The 21625-nt window shown below is 39.2% G+C and overlaps 1 protein-coding gene across 1 annotated transcript in view; it reads right to left on the bottom strand.

Annotated features, from left to right (window-relative positions):
- The window catches only part of LOC118850912 (receptor-type tyrosine-protein phosphatase N2-like), a 212030-nt gene that overhangs the window by 128845 nt on the left and 61560 nt on the right, over positions 1–21625 (bottom strand). Inside the window, exon 4 of the mRNA XM_036760536.1 lies at positions 11112–11577. Within this exon, the coding sequence (XP_036616431.1) occupies positions 11112–11577 (466 nt within the window). The remainder of the gene's footprint in view (positions 1–11111; positions 11578–21625) is intronic.

Below are 21625 nucleotides of genomic sequence, written 5' to 3'. Positions count from 1 at the left end.
AAATAAAATCAAATTAAGGGATGAGAGAGGAATATATTGATAGAAGGAGATAGGGAAAGATAGAATGGGGTGGATTATCTCACATAAAGCTGGCAAGAGGAAGCAGTTCTGTGGGAAGAGGGGAGAGGGCAGGGGGGAATGAGTGAATCTTGCTCTCATCAAATTTGGCCTGAGGAGGGAATACCATACATACTCAATTGGGTATCTTACCCCACAGGAAAGAAGAGGGAAGAATCAAAAAAAAGGAGGGGGATGATGGAGGGGAGGGCAGATGGGGGTGGAGGTAATCAAAAACAAACACTTTGGAAAGGGGACAGGGTCAAGGGAGAAAATTCAAAAAAGGGGGATGGGTTGGGAAGGAGCAAAATATAGTTAGTCTTTCACAACATGAGTATTGTGGAAGGGTTATACATGATGATACACATGTGGCCTAGGTTGAATTGCTTGACTTCTTAGGGAGGGTGGGTGGGAAGGGAAGAGGGGAGAGAATTTGGAACTCAAAGTTTTAAAAACAGATGTTTAAAAACAAACAAAAATGTTTTTGCATGCAACAAGAAAATAAGACACACAGGCAATGGGGCGTAAAAATTTATCTTGCCCTACAAGAAAGGAAGGGGAAAGGGGATGGGAGGAGAGTGGGGTGACAGAGGGGAGCGCTGACTGGGGAACAGGGCAACCAGAATATATACCATCTTGGAGTGGGGGGGAGGGTAGAAATGGGGAGAAAATTTGTAATCCAAACTCTTGTGAAAATCAATGCTGAAAACGAAATATGTTAAATAAATTTAAAAAAAAATAAAAAAAAGTAAGTGGTGGGTGTTGTGGGGAGGGTCTAAATGAGGAAGGTTGATGTCCATATGAGAAGGAGGAAAGGAAAGGGAACATTGACAGGAGGTTCTTATTAAGATCTCATGGTCATTCAAAGGGACAGTAGATGGACTAATATGATTGAGTTCATATTGATTATTATGTGAGACCCTGAAGGGGATTCAAATAGATACTCAGTTCATATCCTCAAGTAGTTTATAACCTAGTTAGAAGGCACCACTGCTTTACTCCCCTCCGCGCCACCCAATCTGACACCAGTAAGTTAATGAATAGTCTTCAGTAGCATATGTCAAATGTTGTATAGACTGACGGTGTTAAACTTAGATGTCTGTGGGCCACATACTAACTTTTTTAAAAAACCCACATATTAATATTATTTATACTCTACTGTATTTCATTTTGCTAAATATTTCCCAACAATTGTTGTCATTATCTTTAACAAAATTATTATTTTTTTGACAAATTATTATTTTTTAACAAAATTATTAATAAAACTATAATTTTTTCCTTGACCAAAAAAAAAAGTAAGGGATAAGAAAGAGGAGCACACTGGCAGCAGAAGGAAGAGAGAGGTAGAATGTAGTAAATTATTTCACATTAGGAAATGCAAAAGACCTGTTATAGTGGATGGGAAAATGGGAGGGTCGGCAATGGGAATCGCTTGAAACTTACTCTCATCAATTTGAGCCAATATTGGCTCAAAGAGGGAATAATATACATAATCAGTTGAAAATAGAAATTTATCTTACCCAACAGGGATGTAGGAGGGGAGGAGATTAAGTGAAGGGGGGGATGGACAGAAGGGAGGGTGGATTGGGGAGGTGGTAGACAGCAGCAAAACACTGGTGAGGAGGGAAAAGGTGAAAAGAGAGAGAGGACAAACAGAAGGTAAAATGGAATGGAGGGAAATATACAGTTAGTAATCGTAACTGTGAATGTGAATGGGATGAATTCTTCCATAAAATGAAAGTGCATAGCAGAGTGGATCAAAAGCCAGAATCCTATAATATGTTGTTTACAAGAAACACACTTGAAGCACACACACACACACACACACACACACACACACACACATACACACACAGAGAGAGAGAGAGAGAGAGAGAGAGAGAGTAAAGGTAAGGGGCTAGAGCAGAATCTATTATGCTTCAGCTGAAGTAAAAAAAAAAAAAGAAAAGAAGAAAAGCAATGGGTAGCAATCCTGATCTCAGACAAAGTAAAAGCAAAAATAGACCTAATTAAAAGAGATAAGGAAGGAAACTACATCTTGCTAAGAGGTACCATAGACAATATATCAATTTCAATACTAAACATATACGCCACAAGTGGTATGGCATCCAAATTCTTAAAGGAGAAGTTAAGCAAGTTACAGGCATTATGAAATATAAAGTAGATAATTTTGATTATATTAAAATAAAAAGCTTATGTAGAAACAAAACCAATGTGACTGAGATTAGAAGGAAAGCAGAAAGCTGGGAAACAATCTTTACAGTAAGTTTCTTTAATAAAGGCCTCATTTCTTAAATATATAGAGAACGGCATCAAATTTATAAGAATACAAGCCACTCCCCAATTGAACAGGCACTGTTCAGATGAAGAAATCAAAGCTATCTATAGGCATATAAAGGAGTGCTCTAAACCAGTTTTGATTAGAGAAATATGAATTAAAATAACTCTGAGATACCACCTCACACCTATTAGATTGGCTACTATGACAAAAAAAGAAAATAATAAATGTTGGGCAAGCATGTGGGAACACTGGGACACTAATGCACTGTTGGTGGACATGTGAACTGATCGAACCATTCTGGAGAGCAATTTGGAACTATGCCCAAAGGGTTATAAAACTGTGATCCAGTAATATCACTACTAGGTCTATATCCCAAAGAGATCATGAAAAAGGGAAAAAGACCTACATGTGCAAAAATATTTACAGCAGCACTTTTCATGGTAGCAAATTACTGGAAATTGAGTGTATGCCCACTAACTGGGGAACAGCTAAATGAGCTGGTATATGAGTGTAATGGAATACTATTGTGCAATAAGAAATGATGAACAGGCAGATTTCAGAAATACCTGGAAAGATTTGTATGAACTGATGCAAAATGAAAAGAGTAGAACCAGGAAAGCATTACACACAGTATCAGCAACATTGTGTGATGATCAAACTATGAATATAACTCAGCTCTTCTCAGCAACACAATGATTCAAGACTAGCACAAAGAACTTATGAAGGAAAATGCTATCCATATTCAGATAAAGAATTGATGGACTCTGAAGCATATTTTTTTCACATTTTTCATGTTGTTTTCCTTTTGATCTGTTTCTTCTTTTCTAGCTATGATTAATATGGAAATACGGTTTACATGACAGCATGTATATAATCTGTATCATATTGCCTACAATTTTCAGAAGAGGAGAGGAGACAGGGGAAAGGAGAAAAATATGCAACTCAAAATCTTGTAAAATGAATGCTAAAACTGTAATTGAAAAAAATACTATATATTTTTTAAAAAGTCATTTGTGAGATCTTAGCCAAATCACTTTATCTTGATGGATGGACCTTATTTGTAAAATGTGGGACTTCATCTAGCTCAGAATTCTTACCTTGGATCCATAAACTTTTTAACATAGATTTTGATATGATTGGTTTCCTTTGTAATTCTATTTATTTTATCTTGCGCATTTAAAAAACATGATTCTTTTTTTGAAATTGTGTGATCCTAAGCAAGTCACAGTTAACCCTGTTTGCCTCAGTTTCCTCATTGGTAAAATGGGCTGGAAAAGGAAATAACAAACCACTTCAGTATCTAATGGGGTCACAGAGGAGTCAGACTGTACTGAAATGACTGAACAACAACAACAAACCCAGGAAATGGTGTCAGGATTTGGGGACCTTTGCAGTGTAGCATGGATGCTCTGTTGATCTGATATTCAAATTGAATTTTGATTGGGTTCAGTTTACCCATACCTTAAAAACACAAGGACTTAATTGAGAGAGGTTAGTTCGATCACCTCCATGATCTGGCCCATTCTCCAGGTAACACTTGGAACAACAGGAGGTAAATGACTTCTGCTATCTTCCCACAATTTGTGGATATTGAGGAACTGGGCAAAGTGATATTCTATGGCATCTCTCTGGGTAAAATAAAAAAATAGAATCTCACACCTTTGATTTCTGAATAACAGTGAGCTGAATCAGACTATATTGTTTCGTGCTTCCTGCCTTTGAAGACCCTTTCACTTCTCACTCTATCATTATGAATTGTGTATACATAGGGCTCATGTGCCAAGAAGAGTAGCAGGCGCCTCTTCCCCCATGTATGCCAGGAAGCTCTTGATGTATGTACAATGCAAAAGCTGCTTCTATATAAGAGGGGTTCATGTGGGTTTCAGAGAAAAAAAAGAGAAAGAGAAATATAATGTGGACTTAAAGACATAGGCAAATAGATGGGCATCAGTGTAAGATAGACTTTCAGATCGCTGCAAACTTAAAAGAGGACTACAGTCAGCCTGTCAATAAGCATTTATTAAATACTTACTATGCATCAAGTGCTGGACATATAAAGGTAAGAACATGGTCCCTGCCCTCAAGCAGCTTATTGTCCAATGGGGAAGGTCACATGCAAACAACTATATCAACAAGATATAGATATAGTGCAAATGGGAGGTAATCCTGGACAGAACACATTAGCAGCAAGTGGGTAGGAACCAGAAAAGGTCATTGAAGAAGTTGAGATTTCAGCTGAGTTTTGAAGAAAGTGAAGCCAGCAGGAGGAGATGAGGAAGAAGAGTACTCCATGCATAGGAGACAGTCAATGAAAAGACCCAAGGTTAGGAAATGGAATATTATATACAAAAGAAGACCAAGAAGGCCAATGTAGCTGGAATATAGAGTATGGGGAGCGGAGTGAGGTATAAGAAGATTGGAGAGGTGGGAAAAGATCAGTAAAGATTCTTGCATTGACACAGACCTGGAGGGAAGCACCGTGTGGCAGATGTGTGGGGTGAACTGGCAGAAGAAAATAGAGTTCCAGAGGCCAAACAAACGGCCGCAGAGCAGGTACATGCAGAATGGAGAACTACAGGATGATCCAGACCTGAAGAGCAATGAGGCAAAGAAGTTCAACACTGAGGAGCAAACTGAACTTTTCTCTATCCTGTCACATGGACTGTGCAGGTTCTGGGTGGGGGGAGCAACTCCTTAGTTATCCCAAGCCAGCAAGTTGGACACATTGTACGAAACCCTATGGGAAATGGTTAGGATATTTTATTGACTGTCAATGGACTCATGTGTGAATCGTTTTTTTGTATATTTGTTGTATCACTAAATCTTTTTCAGTTTTTAACGATCTTGCTAGCCTCAATATTTTCGGAGGAGTTTAAGGGCCTTTGGGGGAAGCAAAATGCACCACATGCTGAAGTTCCTAGGGATTTCTTGGGTGGTGATGAGCCATAGAGATTTTTTTTGTGAGAGGCACCTCAAAATCATTACTGGGTTCTGAGATCTGGAGGGCTGCTCCAACACCAGGGCCATACACTTTAACTTTCAGTTATCTGCAATATAGAGTAAGGGTAGAGGGGATGGGGACATAATAAAAAAAATCGATCTGGCTTTGTAATTTATCTTGTTATTCACTTTTGCTGGTTAAGAGCATCTGGCATTTTCCTAATAGTGCCTTGTTTAGGATAATATGAAAATTAATTGGCATGCTCTCAATGCACATCAACTTATGTCAAGGGAGGAACGGCCAGGAAACATGCTGGGTTGGCAGATATAAGTCTAGGATTTAAAGTCAGTGTGCAAATGGGAAAGGTAAAGGTGCTTGAGGTCTGGTTTTGAATATGTCACTGATCACTAATACTCCTTGGGTAAATAACTCCCCACTGCAGAACTTCAATTTTCTCGTCTGTAAAATGAGCAAGTTCGACAAAAGCAGGGGTTCTTAGCTTGGAGTCTATGGATTGCCAAGGGGTCTAGGGACAGATTTCAGTGTTGGATAGGTTTTGGATAGATTTCAGAAGTTGGATGGGCGGGAGGGGTGGGGGGATCACATCTTTATTTTCACTAACCTTCACTTTCCTTTGCAAGCCTGTTTATTTCATTTTATACTTTTAAAAACATTATTCTGAGAAGGGGTCCATAGGCTTCATGAGATATTCCAAGAGGTCCAGGACACAAAAAAGAACCCCTAGACAAGAAGTTGTCTATGGCCCTCCATGGTTTTCTCCTTCCGAGTGTATAACCTGCAGTTACTTACAGAAACAAAAGGACACATATGTTCCTAGGATACTAGATGAGAATTTTGTTGTCTTAAATTAGAAAGTTTTAAGAACACAGATGGTTCCTTTGCTTCATTCTGTTGAATTTCCCTAGCATGCAGAGGAGAGCTTATATTCAAGGGTTTGCTGAAACTGAACTGATAAGTCTTTTAATTCAATAGGAACCTGCGCTGCTTTGGCTTGGAAAACATACTGGGAAACCTCCTGCACATGGCGATTCATGTGAACAGGGCACAATCCACTGAAAACAACCCCTGCTCCAGAGATCAGGTGGATGAGAGAGGAGATGGAACTCTTTGCCAAAAGGTATAATTAGATTTTGAACAGGGCACAACATTTGTCTACACTCAAATATGAATGGCCTTCTCTAAGTATTATAGAGGCAGCAGGTGTTTCCTTTCAAGTGAAAATGACCTCAAAATGGCCAGATTTTCTTCAGAGCAAATGTCTGTGTTTCAATGAAGTTTTCTGATTCAAAAATTAAAATCATCATCATTATCAAAGGGACATTGATTAGATGCCCTTCTATGAATGGAGAGCAGGCTTTGTTCTCTGAGAGTTTTCTATCTAAAAAGCGTAACGCTGACAGACAGATATGGATGAGTACAAGCTGACACACAAACTATGTAAACACGGGCAAATCAAATTAAGGTTCGCAGAAGAGCGCAATGGTCAAGGTGGAATAATTAGCTCAACAATTCATTTTACATTAGCACATGTGGTAGTAAGATACTATAATGCTACTAGGTACACCAATAGAGCAGGGAGAGATCTTAGAAATCTAACCTTGTCACTCCTAAGGAAGAGACCTACCCACAAATCTGCAATGGCTCCCTATTTCCTCTAGGTTAAAATACAAAATGAGCTCAGCACTTAGAGGCCCTGTGTTGGTGGGCTTTCCAGTCATTTCATAGAATTCCCTTTCTATTATCTCTGTTCCAGTCCTGGCACATGCTAGGTGCTTAATCTGTATTTATTGACTGTTTGATTGATTCCAGTCCAGCTGTCCAGTTAGATCTTCCCCGTGCTTAATATTCTTCCTCCTTGCCTTTGCCCTGGATGTTTTCCCATGTCTGAAATGCATTCCCTCCTCGGTGCCACAGTGCAGAATCTTTAGCATCCTTCAAATTCAGGCAATCAGTCAGTCGGTCAATAAACATTTAAGTGCCAACTTTGTGCCAGACACCCTGCTAAGTGCTGGAGATACAAAGAAAGGCAAAAGATAGTCTGTCCCCTCAAGGAGCTCACAATCACCATGCAGATACCACCTCTTTTCTAAGACATTTTCTGGTCTACCCAGTTATGATCATCCTCTCCTTCTTGAAATTAACTTTGTGTTTATTTACTTGAGAATATATTGTATTCCCTCCCTCAACATGAAGAAGGTAAGCTGCTTGAGACCAGGTACTATATAGTTTTTATCTTTATGTTGCCAATACTTAGTACAGTGATTTATACGTTAATAACTTTTAAAAACTGAATCATATAGTCCAATCTTATAATATTATAGGTTAAAAATTGGGGTAAAAAAAGCAGGGAAATAATTTGCCCAGGGTCATTACAGTGAGTTATGTATACTTACTTGTATGGGTGAACAGGGGAGACAGGACCACAATGTAGACTATCTAATTCCCGCCCCCACCTTCATAATCCTTGTGTATTAGAGAAAAAAGCAACATGGTAGATAGAGGACTGGCTCTGGGAGTCAGAAAGTCACGGATCAAAAATCCCACCTGTGACATATGATGGTGATTTGACCCTTTCTAAATCTATAAGTTGAGGAAAAGATACAAATATGAAATGGTAGAGGAAATTTCTCAATGGGAGATCTAGGCACCAGTGAGATCATAAGTCTGGTCAAAAAGGGGAGGAGAGCACTAGAAAAATGGAGGGGGAGAGCAGGTGTTTCATTGCCAATAGGAACATAAGGGACAATATTTAATCTAGAGAATAACTAAGTCTCTAGTACATAGAGGCACCTCAAGAGAGGCAGTGTTGCGTAATGAGGAACACCGCTGAACTGGGCATCAAGGGATCTGAGTTCTAGTCTCAAGTTTGACACTATTCGATCAGGGAAAAAGCATTAGCTGTTTGTGTTTCAGATTCTTCAGCTGGAAAAAAAGGGTGAACTATATGACCTCTAAGGTTTCTTCAAGTTCTCTGATTCTTTGAGGGACCATGATGTCCTGTATTTTTATTTGTTATAAGTATTTGTGTAAGGGAGTGGGTGAGGGGAGGGGTATGTTGTGGTGGTATCTTTTTTAGTCCTATTTGAAAAACATATCATGGGAACTATAAAACAGAAGTCACAATTCCTGCCCTCAAGTAGTTTCCATATCTAGTCAAAACAGAATGCAAGCTAGTGACTAGTTAAATTGCAAGAAAAGATCTTTTTTTTTCCTGAAATCTAGAGTTTTATTCTTTTTCTTGTACCACTACCAGCACTAAGGAGCACTCTTCTCGGTCTAGATTAGTGCAGCTTAAACTATGGGTCATGACTTCATATGGAGTTGTGAAAAATTTTGCAACAGTAAAAGGTTTCTGAATGTGCAGCAACCAAAAATTAATTAAAAATCAAATGCATAATGAATCTGAGGTGTTTCTGGCAGTGCTTGCCCATGTTGCATCATGTGTCTTTGCTGAAGCCTTGGTTCTGAACACAAAGCATGTGCACTTTGCACTATGCACACCCTCATGCCATGCAACACCAACTAACACTGCTGAAACATGAAAAGAGGTCACGAGAGGAAAAAGTTTATGAAGCCCTGCTCTAGATGGACTGTCCATAGGAGTGATATCTGAGTCCAGCTCCTTGTGAAGTCCAAAAGATCGTAGGTCACTGAGCCAGCAGCAGAGGACAAGCAGTAGAGGAAAGAGCAAGGTCCCTGCGCACTGGCTTGCAGATTGTACCCACTCTGATACTTAGGGTGGAATTCACCAGTTTATTTTAAAGTCCCTTGCAGAGTTGATATCAATGTGTACCCTCCATCTTCACATAGGAATCTGGAGATGAGGGTAAGCTGTTTCATTTAAACAATCTTGACTTTACACCAGTAGCCTCTCTGGCTGTTGTACCTAATGGTATTGTCAGTTTTTGCAGAGGCCAGTATGAAAAATGGCCTTACTTTGAGGGTTTGAAATTGCTGAATATTGATTAAGTCCCCAAAGTACTCTAAGTATGGGACATGGCACAGAAAAAAAGGCCCTAAACTGAAACTTTGGAGAAGAGTGTGTCCATGTGCATTACTTTTCCATTGGCTATTGGGTCAGGAAATTTTTATTCAATCTTTCCTAATCATCCCAGCTGAAAGTAGCCTCTTCTCCCTTAGAAGCCCCAAATCTTAACTGTCCTATTCACAGGGCACTTCTCTTTTACTAGTTTATCTTGTAATTTAGCTGGTTGCTAGTTTGTATCCTGTTCCTGCTAGGAATTGAAGCTTATTGAGGGCAGCATTTGTGACTTCTGTTTTGTATTACATAAAGAGATAACAAACACAGCTGGGCCCACAAACATAGCAATATATCCCAGTACAGCTGAAATAGAATAAAATGTGATTGGGAAGTATTTACCAAAATACATAAAAATACAATAGAAAAAGATAATGTTAGTGTGTGGTTTTCTGAGTCAATATTGGTGGTTCTTGCTTTTTACCTGAGTTTGATATCACTGCTACATGATTCCTCAAATTAAGCAGATGCTCAAAATAAATCCTGGAATCACAGAATCACTGAACTGGAGGTCAATTTTTAAAAAGGATGCAGGGCCAGATAACCTAAACTAGGGGTTCCTAACCTATGGTCCATGAACTTGTTGTATTTTTTTTTTAATTTTGATAAATGCATAATTAGTTTCCTTTGTAATGCGATACATTTTATTTTAGGCATTTAAGAATATTAGTCTGAGAAGGGGTCCGTAGGTATGACCATTATGATGGTTTATGCAAACTGGGGTTAGAGGTTGGAGCTATAGTTTGAGTCTTTGAATGACTGAGAAGTTTAGACTCCACTTTTTGAACTAATGCTCTATCAACTTCTCCCCAGCAGGGAATTCATGCATATGTGTGTATCTTCAATGATCAGAGCTCCCAAGTCTACATTCCCAGCCCTTATCTCCTTCCCATACTTCAAATCCCTAATAGATATATTTATAAGGATGTCCTGTTATAACTTCAAGGAATATCCTAGCCAAAGAAATCATCAAGTTTCCTTCAAGACATAAAAAGATGGATAAGAAGACCATACCTTCAAGGAATTTACAGTTACTTTAGTACCAACCACCCACATTTTTATTGTGTTTTCAAATGTTTTGCACACATCTCATTTAAGCTTCTTAATAAACCAGCAATTTAAGAACTGAAGATATTATTATTCCCATTTTAAAGATGAGGAAACTGAATGCCCAGCCCATTCTTACACAACTAAAAAGTGTGAAAGGCAGGATTTGAATTGAACATTCTCCCAACTACAGGACTAGGATTCTTTCCACTAGACCTTCATGTTGTAGTTGCTATATGCTTTGGAAAGACTGAAGCTCCCACACTATAATTTACTATGTCCTAATGCAGGTAATGGAAGATGGGTCACATATTGATCCTCCAGCAGGGGTGGGTAATCTGTAGCCTCGAGGCCACATGTGGCCCTCTAGGTTCTCAAGTGCAGTCCTTTGACTGAATCTAAATTTCAAAGAACAAATCCCCTTAATAAAAAGCTATGTTCTGTAAAACTTGGACTCACCCACCCCTGTGGGACACAGTATAGAAAAATGATCTGAAAACTTCTTTAACAGAACATTCTAAGACTATAATAAAAACATTGAGATCCAGTTGAAATGCACCTCTGTCCTAGGAAAGTGTCCTACTCCATAGGAAAGTGCTACCATAAAAACTAATAAGGTACTCAGGAATCAATGACTGCTTGGGGCCTAGTGACAATGAACATGGGCCAAGGCTCAGCAGTGAACCCCTTGGTTATAAGGAAGTAAGGGAATGAGGATACTTTACCATCCAGTGTATTCAAAGAGTCCTTGGCATCCCCAGGCACAGAAACTAATTTTTGAACTGACATTCCAGAGCCAGGTCTTAGCTCTCTCAGTCCTGTTTGTAGGAGGAAAAGTGGCTTTGCCTTCACATTCATTTCCTCCTCTTTGGAGAAGGCTTCATTGTATGGCGAAAGAAATCGATTACCGAAATGAGGGCCATCTCTAGTCCTGCCACTGGGGCCTTTGTCAGAGTTCTCCTCTATGGCATTCTGAGCCATGTAGGCCTTGAGAGCAGCAATCAGATTCTGTTTGTCGAAATCTGGGTCCAGGTTGTAGGAGAATGTGTCCGGCTGGATTTGGCTGAAGGCCCTCAAGGAGGGATTATCGGGATAATTTGGATGAGATATGGGGACATAGGCCTGCTCATGGCTATTTCCTCTGGTCTTCTGAACAATGTAGTTTAGTAGACGTTCAGGGAAAATATTGTTCTGGAGGACACAGAAAAAAAAACAACAAGTCAAATTACTGCAGCAAGTCAGCAAGAATCTGCACTTAAGGTATAGCTCTTCTCTCTTTCTGGGGCTATGTCTGGCACTGAAGCTGGCATTAGCAGCTTCACCCACATGCACACAAAACAAAACAAAAAATGACTGCTCGGCCCAATTCTCATCCTATTGATCTCATTCTCCATTTCATGGCAGTTATTTACAATTTGTTTTCTTGACCTAAAATCAGTTCTCTCCCAAATGGTTGCCTGTCAACTCTAGGGTACATTTAGGGAAAGACCTCTTAGGATTTTGTCTCAGAGGTCCCATTGGAATCCAACATCTTTTGTCTGCCAATGAATTATTTCAAGAGTATCATTCTTTTTAAAAACATTGTTCTACATCAGAGTAATTGCAAAGACCTCTCATTTCATGGCAAAAGCTCCCCAATAAATAAGCTATCTTCTGGCCAAAATTGGTTTTTAAAGTTTGTACCCAACCTTCGATTTTCCCTCACTCCGACTTGATTAGTAATTCTCTTCAGATGGATTGGCTCATACACTCTGAATCTGCTCTAAGAAAAGCAGGCCTCTGAAGGTATTCCCACTCTTTGGGTGAGCTGACTGGATCAGAACACGAGAATGTCATATTGGAGGAGACCCATGTTCTGTTCAGCCCAGAGTTCTGCCCATGATAGTAACCCCAAGAAGTCAACCATGGAAACTTCACTAAAACAGTCTGGACTGATCCCTAAATATTCTTAACATCCCATTAATAGTGTGAGGGGGCAGCTAGGTGGTGCAGTGAGTAGAGCACCGGCCCTGGAGTCAGGAAGACCTGAGTTCAAAGCCGGCCTCAGACACTTGACACATGTACTAGCTGTGTGACCTTGGGCAAGTCACTTAACTCCAATTGCCCTGCAAAAAAACAAAACAAAAAAATAGTGTGATACATGTGGTGTATAATTTGATCCTCATAACAATGCTATATCATTGTAGGGTTGGTAATTAAGTAGTATGTAGGTGCAATCATTATTTCCCTTTTACAGATGAGGAAACTGAGGCCAAGAGAAGCAAATGACTCACCCAGCTATTAAGCATCTGAGGCAGGATTCAAAATTAGGTCTTCCAGCATTTCAATCACATTATACCCCCTAGGTACTCCATGATCAACCATGAATTCATGAGATAAAAACAACAAGAAGGAAAAAACCCTCAAAATCTATTTCTATATTCCATCTGTACTCATACTGCAGGGAGTAGAAAGAAGGCTGAATTTGGAGTCGCAAGAGCTAGGTTCAAATCCCTTCTCCAGCACTTAGTAGCTATGTAACTAGACAAGTCATTTTGATCTTTCTGAGCCTCTGTGTTCCTATCCATAAAGAAGTGGTGGCAAAATAATTAGAATGCAGGGAAACCTAGTGTTTACATCCCAGTCCAGACACATATTCACTACACAGCCAATAGCAAATCACTCAATTTTTCAGTGCCCCACCCAGCTCTCAGATGCTATAACTGACAGGAGTCACTAATATGCACTGGTGGAAGGCCTCTCCATGCACTCTGGGCAATCATAGGCCTGTAATTGCCCTTTCTCCTCAAAAAATACACACTACCATCTTCATGGACATGTAAAGAAAGAGCTACAGATATGTCATGGTTCTGTATTATGGTGAAAAGGAGTCTGAACTGGATATCAGGAAACCTGAATTCTATTCCTTGTTCTGGTTCTAATTATCTGTGCAACTTTGGGCAATCCATTTAACCTCTCCAAGCTTCAGTTTCTTCATTTGTCAAAGGAAGGGACTGAATAGTTGCTAATATGCCTCCAAATTCTCAGACTCCATGGTTTTGGCTGCTCTTCAATGTATTTAAATACCTCCTAATGCTGGCTCATTCAACTGTTTTGGCTGCAAAATAAATAAATAAAAGAAAGGCAAGATTCATTAGAAGGAGAGAAAAATCTAAAATGCTACAACAACAAAATAAACCCTCAAGCAATTTCCAACAAATTGGATATAAGTGTCAATCTTGAGCTCAGACCTGAACTTACATTGAGAAGAGACAGTCTCTGAGCACCTAGTCAGGTCACTGCCCTGGCAGCTTGGGATCCAAAGCAAAAGGATCTCATTAAAGTGCCTATGCTATGCCTTTCTTCCCTGAGAGTATGTTCAAGCCTGGCAGGCCCACTCAAAAGGCCTTTAATTATAGTCAGAGCTGGAGAGTTTATACTGGGAGGGCAAAACCAGGCTCAAAACAGTTCATTGAAAAGACCAAGGTGAAATGACATCCATACAGTAATAGACTGGCCTAAGTAATTTATATGGAGTTTGCTTTTAGGAGCCAATTGAAGTGAAAAAAGAGAATTTTTGAAGGGCTGGAATGCTCCATTGGTGCCATCCATGTGGCCTTTACCAATCAACCAATCAGTCATTCAATCAAACAATGTTTATTAATTTCACATTTTTGAGGTTCAGTATTTTCATCTGTAAAATGAGGAGTTTGGTCCAGATGACCTCAAAGGTGTTTTTCAGTTTTAAGGGAAAATCTGCCCCTAGTAGGACATCATAAATACTGAACTTGCTTCCCAAAGTTACATTCACACAGTAAGTCCAAAAATGGGTTGTGCCATTACTTCAAAGGCTTTGAGACCTTTGGTGGAATAACATTCTGATTCCCACTTTGGTGACCACAAAATCTCACTCTCCCCTCCCATTTTAAATGGAACATCACTCAGCCTTCCTTTCCCACTCTTTATTTTCCTTTCCCTTATTTTCAGTTAATAAAGTTAATCAAAAAAAATTAAGCATCTACTATGTGCCATGCACTGTGCTTAACACTGGGAATGCAAAGAAAGGTAATGCCGTCTCTATCCTCATGAACCACCTTTCTCCTTTTGTCTTTTCTTTCAATGAACAAAGGATTCATAGTCAGAGGTAAAGAGGAGTCATTCTTGCTTCTTTTTTCTGTGTTCCCATTTTCCTCCTTTTTCAGATAATATGGCCTGCCTTTGAGTTCACTGATGTTCAAGATGCCACAACTTTGGCATGCCAATACCTACTTTTTGCTAACAATTTCTTAAAGATGATGCTAAAGTAGTTTTTGTTTTTTGGTACTTGGATCATGCCCAAATATAAGGAATTTTCGAAAATGTTTTCTTACCAATTTCTAACTTTTGGTTGGCATCTATTGTTATGATATGGACCCTTCAAGCAAAATCTTAGAGACATTTGGTTTGGGCATCCTGCATAAGTTTATCTTCAAATTGCATAAAGCTTTTGAATACATCTGTCATAATATGCTATACTAGAGTACTCCCCCTCTAGAAACTGCCTCCAAATCTACCGAGTGTTGTCATTAAAGCAGCATCTACTTACAGAATTAGCTGATGTATATTCAGCTGAATACACATGAAATCCAGTTAGCTTTCCATAGTAGTCACATATAAGAAAAGCAGATGTAGGGCCACTATCAGTTTTCTCCCCTACTTTGATTTTCAGGGCAAGGTTCGGGAATGAGACTAAAATTAGATTAGCTTTTCTTTCCCAAATACACTATCTCTTAGCAATCCACTTGTCTCATTCCACGATTAGGAAATTAACTATTAATTCTCTTTTCAAAGAAATACTCAAGAAGCCAGTTCACAGTAAGTACTTTAATTGGTCTTAGTTGCAAATGAATACAAGGCATTGGCATTGGCACCTTCCTCACTTCACTACCCCGTAGCTTGTACAAAGGTGTCAAAAGAAACTAGCAACCAAAATTTGGACTTCTCTTCCCCGATCAGCTTGGAGCATGATCAAACATTCTGGTCTGTCAGAATGAAAGTCCTCAGGCAGTTTGCAAGCACACTTAATTCAGGAGATGCCTATTGCTGGCATGACAAAGCATGCCCCTACTGGACTGTCCCCACACTTCCTAATGAGACGATATCGACAATACCATCAAATTGGTGTAAGACTTGAGAGCACAGAGGGGAGTCTCAGGAAGCCCAAACGCCGCTCTGCAGACAATGTGACTTCAATGTCATATTTCAGATCTCACTCCTTAAAAATCATGCTGCTTTTACTTTGCCATATACAGATTCTTGTTCATTCTCTCTCTCTCCCTCTTTCGCTCTCTCCCTCTCTCTCCCTCCTTCCCTCTCCCTCTTCCTACCTCCCTCCCCGCCCCCTCTCTCCTTCTCTCAGTATATAATAGCCTTCACAATGAAAGTGCCATATGTGAGCTGTGAAGGAGAGAAAGAAGGGTGGGAAGGGCTTGCTTTTAGTGGATCTGGTGTTGTTTTGACAAGACTTTTATTCTCATGCAGAGGAACACATATTTGGTATACTGGTTTACACCCTGATAACATCACAGAAGAAATATAGAGCTTTCATGTTAAGACTAAATTTGAGGAAAAGCTTTTATGGTGTTAATAGAATCCAAAGAGTTGAAAAAGTATGAAGTTCTATAAGATGGAGCTTTTTCAGCGTCCTCTGGTGATAATATAAGGTATATATATATATATATATATATATATATATATATATATATATATGTATACACATATGTGATATGTAATTATATATGTCTACACATATACATGTATACAGACATGCATATATTAAATAAACACTTAAATGCTGCTTGACTTAGTGATTGAATTTGGTTTGAGCCTGCAAGCCTTGGTCCTCTCTTGTTTCATACTTTTGAACCATGATTCCGAAAATCTAAAGCAGTTTAATTGAATTAGATCTTAACTAGCTCTTCATAGACTTTCTCTGACCCTTCCCTCTCTATAACTTATGTTAGTAAATAAGCTGCTGGCCCTTGGCAAGTCACTTAACCTTTGTTTGCCTCAGTTTGCTCGTCCAAAAAAGCAGGATAATAATGTCACCTACATTCCAATGTTTTTGTGAGGATATAATGAGATAATAACTGTAAAGTGCTTAGCAAAGTGCCTGGCACATTGGTTGGTTGTTGTCCTTCATTCCCAAAGAGGACCAAAATGACATTGCTATACTTGAGTCAAGGTTCAGTGTGTCTGACTGTGGCTGATCAGACCAATACAAGCTCTACTACAGGTTGGGCACAAGTAATCCATGTGAACATTTGGGGTGGATACTCCAAACTTGCGCATCCTGCATTTTCTTCGAACTGTTTCAATTCTGCTTTGCTCATAGAGCACAGTACCTTCTCTGATGTGGGAATGCCATGCTGAGCACCCTGTGCCAATGTCTCCCATGTCACACAATCAATTCCAAGGTTCTTGAGAGAAACCTTGAGAGTGTCCTTGTAGTGTAATGTCCTGGCATATAGCAAGCACTACATAAATATTAGTTATCACCACCACCCCCGCCATCACCATCACCACCACCACCACCACCACCATCATCATCATCATCATATTTTTGGAAGTGCTTATCATGAATACTACAAAATGAGATGGTTGGGTCCTGTGAAGATGTTTCTTGGTGCCTTTCAACACAAGATAAAACCAACTTGTCCAACTGCTTTATTTACCTGTTCTAGGGAAAACTATGATACATACTTCCATAGAGTTACAACCTACCTTTGTCTTCTCTTTCAATTTATGGTAAGATCACCAGCACTGATAGGATTAATTTTCTCTCATATCATGTCCAGTAAACTACTGAATGAAGATCTCCCATTTATAACACCACCAACAAAGTTACTGTTTAGAGACAATCTAAAGAGCAGTATGATTTTTAGCATGCTCTAACCCTCTTTTTTCTGTCACACTCCAGAAGCAGATAACAGTCACCAAGGACTAAGGGCCATTTTGTATTTTTCTTTGCTTTATAGATTGCTGAGGCCACATGACTTGTTGTCAAGGGGACAGCCTAATATCAATATGTCATTCCATATATAGATGGGCTGGTCTTTGGAATGCAGGTAAAGCATACTGTCTATATTGTACATGAACTCTTTCAAGAATGATAAAATTGGTCATAATTCTTCTCCACAACTTGACTAGTGTATAAATTAATTCAATGCGAAGTTAAAAAAAAAAGAATGATAAAATTGGCCAGAGTTTGTGCTCCCTTAGCATAGCCTTTGAGGACCCCAGGTCACTGCCCTATCATAATGAGATAGACCTTTATGGAGGACAAAATTGTGCATCTATCAAACTGTTTATTATGTACAGCATTTTTTCTTGGTATCAAAAGACTATATTTTCAAGATCTTTAGTCATTCTCTTTGCCTTTACTCCTAACTTAAAGGAGGAGATAGCCTTCTCTTTGCCAAGCTCAATCCCTCTCTCTATTTCTGCTCTCAATCTCATCCCCTCCATTCTTTTCTGGGAGCTTGTTTCCCTTTCTTTCAACTTTAGTCTATCCCATTGCCTAGACTCGTGCTCAGCTTTGTCCAAGAACTTAAAAAATCCCAACCCATTCACTAGGCTCTACCACGCCTTCACATTCTTTTACTTCCAAATTCCTAGACTCATCCTCACTTACTGCCTTCACTCCTTTACCTTCCACTCATATCTCCACTGCTCATGTTTTGACTTGAAATTCCACCACTCAATTGAAGCTGCTTTTTCCAAGGTTACCAGCTATATCTCAGCTAATATGATGACCTTTTCTCACTCTTCATTCTCCTTAATCTCAATGTGATGTTTGATGCTGCTCCTGCCTAGCTTCTCTTCTTTCTTGATTTTCATGGCGGTATCCTCTCGTGACTCTTGTCTTACTTGTCTGATGGTTCTTTCTCAGTCTCCTTTGCTCCATCATGAATCATCTCTCACATAATTAGCATAGGTATTCATCAGGTCCCTTACCTGAGCCTTCTCTTTTCATTGATCTCATCAGCTCCCATGGGTCCAACTATCATCCTTATGACTCTCAAATCTAGACAATCCAACCTTAATCTCATCCCTAAACTCTAGTCCTGAATCATTAATCGCTTGAGGGACAGTTCCTGGGTCTCCTCTAGGCATCTTGTACTCAATATATTCAGCACCAAACTCATTTCCTTTCCTCTCAAACCTTTTCCTTCTTCAAATGTCCTTGTTAATCACAAGAGATTCAATCTCTTGGCAAAGTACATATAGCTAGTAAGTGACAGGGCTGGGATGAGGAAGGATTCCCAGGTTCAGCATTTCCTTAAACTGGCTATCTTTTCTTTGTTCCATCTCTGATTGCCACAGGCCAAATTTCCTCTCTGATATTCTTCCCTTTCTCAGCAATCTCACAGCTTGAACTCAAAGTCTTGTCTTCTTAAATCCTTATAGATTCTCTTCTGTTTGCTTTACTTAAGTTCACCAGGCAACAGCTAGCTGCTTGTCTGTCCTGCTGTTGTCAATTTCTTTAGCAAAGTAAAACTAGATTTCAATGAGCGTCGCTTGACTGGGAAGCAGCCCAGACTGAGAGCCTCAGCAGTGGTGAATTCAGGTTGTGATGTTACTACTTGATAATTGGTTCTCTGGCACTCAAGGAATTAGTGCTAGGGAAAGAAGGCTGTGAGATCATTAAATCTTAAAACTGGAATAAATCTAAGAGCTCATCTGGTCCAATCCATACCTGAATGGAGACCTCTTCTACAATCCCCTAGACAAGTGCTCATCAAGCTTGCGTATCACTGGCACATCCACATCTCAACATCGTTTGGACATTTGAACACTAGTGCTTCTGCTGGGCTGGGTTTAGAGTTGGTGCCATAAGGTTATCTTCTTAGGGAACATATTACCTACAAGATTCCTCAAAACATCAAGGTATAGTGGATAGAGCACTAAAGTTGGAGTCAGAAAAATTAAGGTTCAAATCCTACTTCAGACTCTTATGAGCTTCGTGACCCTGGTCCAGGTCATAACTTCTCTGAGTATTAGTTACCTCATCTCTATAACTGGAATAATAATAACTCACCTTAAACAGTTATTATGAAGATCAAATGAGAGGATTAAAATCTTAAAGAACAATCTAAATGGATGCAGCAACGCAGGGTGGAGGGAGAAGCAGCCTTGAATTTAGGAAAACCAAATCTAAGTTCTGAAACATACTGTCTGGAGGGCCTTGGGTGAATCACTGTACTATCTCAGACTATAAGTTGCAGATAAGGTCAGGACCTGTACTGATAGAAGATGTTTCCTTTCTGGGAACTCCCCATTCAAATGAAATCACAGGTCTAATCTCTATCCAAAAAGGAGGAGGAGGTGAAGTCATTATTACTAATGGCATTGCTGATGATATTATTATTGTTAATAATGACAATTTATTAGTTTACCCACGGTCAATTTATTTCTTAGATATTATTTTCAACAGATTTCACATCAGTATTGCTGATAAAAAAAAGCTTTATCATACTAAGATTTAACCTATACAGTCAAATTCTAAGGAGATGCCTGAATTGCACTGAAATTAGGTAGCTTAGGACACATAGAAAGATAATGGTTGAAATACAGAAATCTTTTTTGCTGCTGTTATACAGAAATGTTGTAACAGCATTTTTGTAGTAGAATTTGTCCTATAAGTAAACTTTTCTCAATGCAAGCTGACAAATGACTTCAGACCTCAGTCCATAAATCTATACTGAATACAACTTGCACATCTTAGTGTGGGAAGATTTTCCCAGCACAATGATTGCCATGTAGGACCCTGGGAATGACTGGAAGAAGAGATTCAGATTATGCTTAATGTCTATTAGATGGGAAAATTTTTTAGCAAACTGGAAGTGGATTTCTGTGTGCATTCAAGTGGCCAATATACTCAAATATAGATGAATAAGGCTTAATCCATTAGATTGTAATTAGCAGTGAGGAAAACATGGCAGCAACATGTAATGTGAAAAAGATATAGATGTTTTAGTTTACTGTAATCTCACCAGGAATTATAGTATGTCAAAGAAATCTTGTAATGCAAGCTTCACTACAAAATGTATATAGAGGCATTGTGCCATAGTGGATAGAGGTCCAACCTTGAAAGCAGAAAGGATGGCATTCAATTCTCCCCTCTAAGTCATGCTGGCTGTGTGGCCCTGGACAAGTCACTTCACTCCTTTATTTCTCCAGGTATTTCTCTGAAATTATAAACTACAAAAGAGCTGCCTATCTACACTGGTGAAAAAGGTTTCTATGCCATGAATTCCCTATGTTGATGAAAGCAGTGTGTCCAGACCCAATCCCAAAGTATCCAGAACCAAAGTCCTCTTTCTCACTGACTCACTGAGCCATAGAGATGACCCTGAATTTTTGAAGGCTGTGTCAACAAAGAGTAAACTTTGCCACATCCTATCCACTTGAAAAGACTTTGGATGGGAGTCCAGTGATGGACAAATGTGTGTTTATTGTCTGAAGGCCAGTTGAGCTAAGTTGAGAGAAGCTCATCACTTGGATGACTATATGACAATGGATTTTTTGGGCTACAGTACCTCTCAAAGCCCAAGCGCTAAGTTATCCCCAGGTTGAGATGTGTGGAAGTGATAGAAGTACCCACATTAACAAAGTGTCGGATCCTCCAAGCATTAAAGCAGTGAAGTATATTGAAAAATGAAGGTAATAGACCCATTCACTCCATCCTAGTGAGTGAATACATGGAACACTAAGCTCATTCCTAAATACCACACTTTTGAGTGAAATTATCAAACCTTTAGAGGGATATGATCAGGATGTAAAGTATACTGAAGCCAAGTAATAAGAGAATCAGTTTAAGAAATAGGGTATATTACCCTGGAAGAAAGAACACAGGGTGGGAGCAGAGTGATGTTGATGACTTTGAGTATTTGAAGAGTTGTCATGTGAGATAAGAATTAGATTCAGCCTGTTTGACTCCAATGAATGAAAGTTACAGAGAGCTAGATGATGACACAGCATTAGAAAGAGTTTCTAACAAGTAGATTATTTTTTTTTTAAATGTGCTGTTTCATTAACTAATAAGTTCACTGCCAGCTGGAGGTTATTTAGCAAAAGAAGCAGGGACATTTGTTGAGGGTGTGGTAGAAGGAATTCATACAAAATATCAGAGTAGATGACCTCTAATTTCTCTTTGAAATGGTAAGATTTTAAGATTTTATTATCCTACAATGAGGAAAAGACATATTTCATGAGACAG

This window comes from Trichosurus vulpecula, chromosome 5 (assembly GCF_011100635.1).
Source record: "Trichosurus vulpecula isolate mTriVul1 chromosome 5, mTriVul1.pri, whole genome shotgun sequence".
In the NCBI taxonomy this organism is placed as follows: domain Eukaryota; kingdom Metazoa; phylum Chordata; class Mammalia; order Diprotodontia; family Phalangeridae; genus Trichosurus; species Trichosurus vulpecula.
The sequence above is the reverse complement of the archived record's forward strand: the minus strand, read 5'-3'. Positions and strand labels throughout refer to the sequence as shown.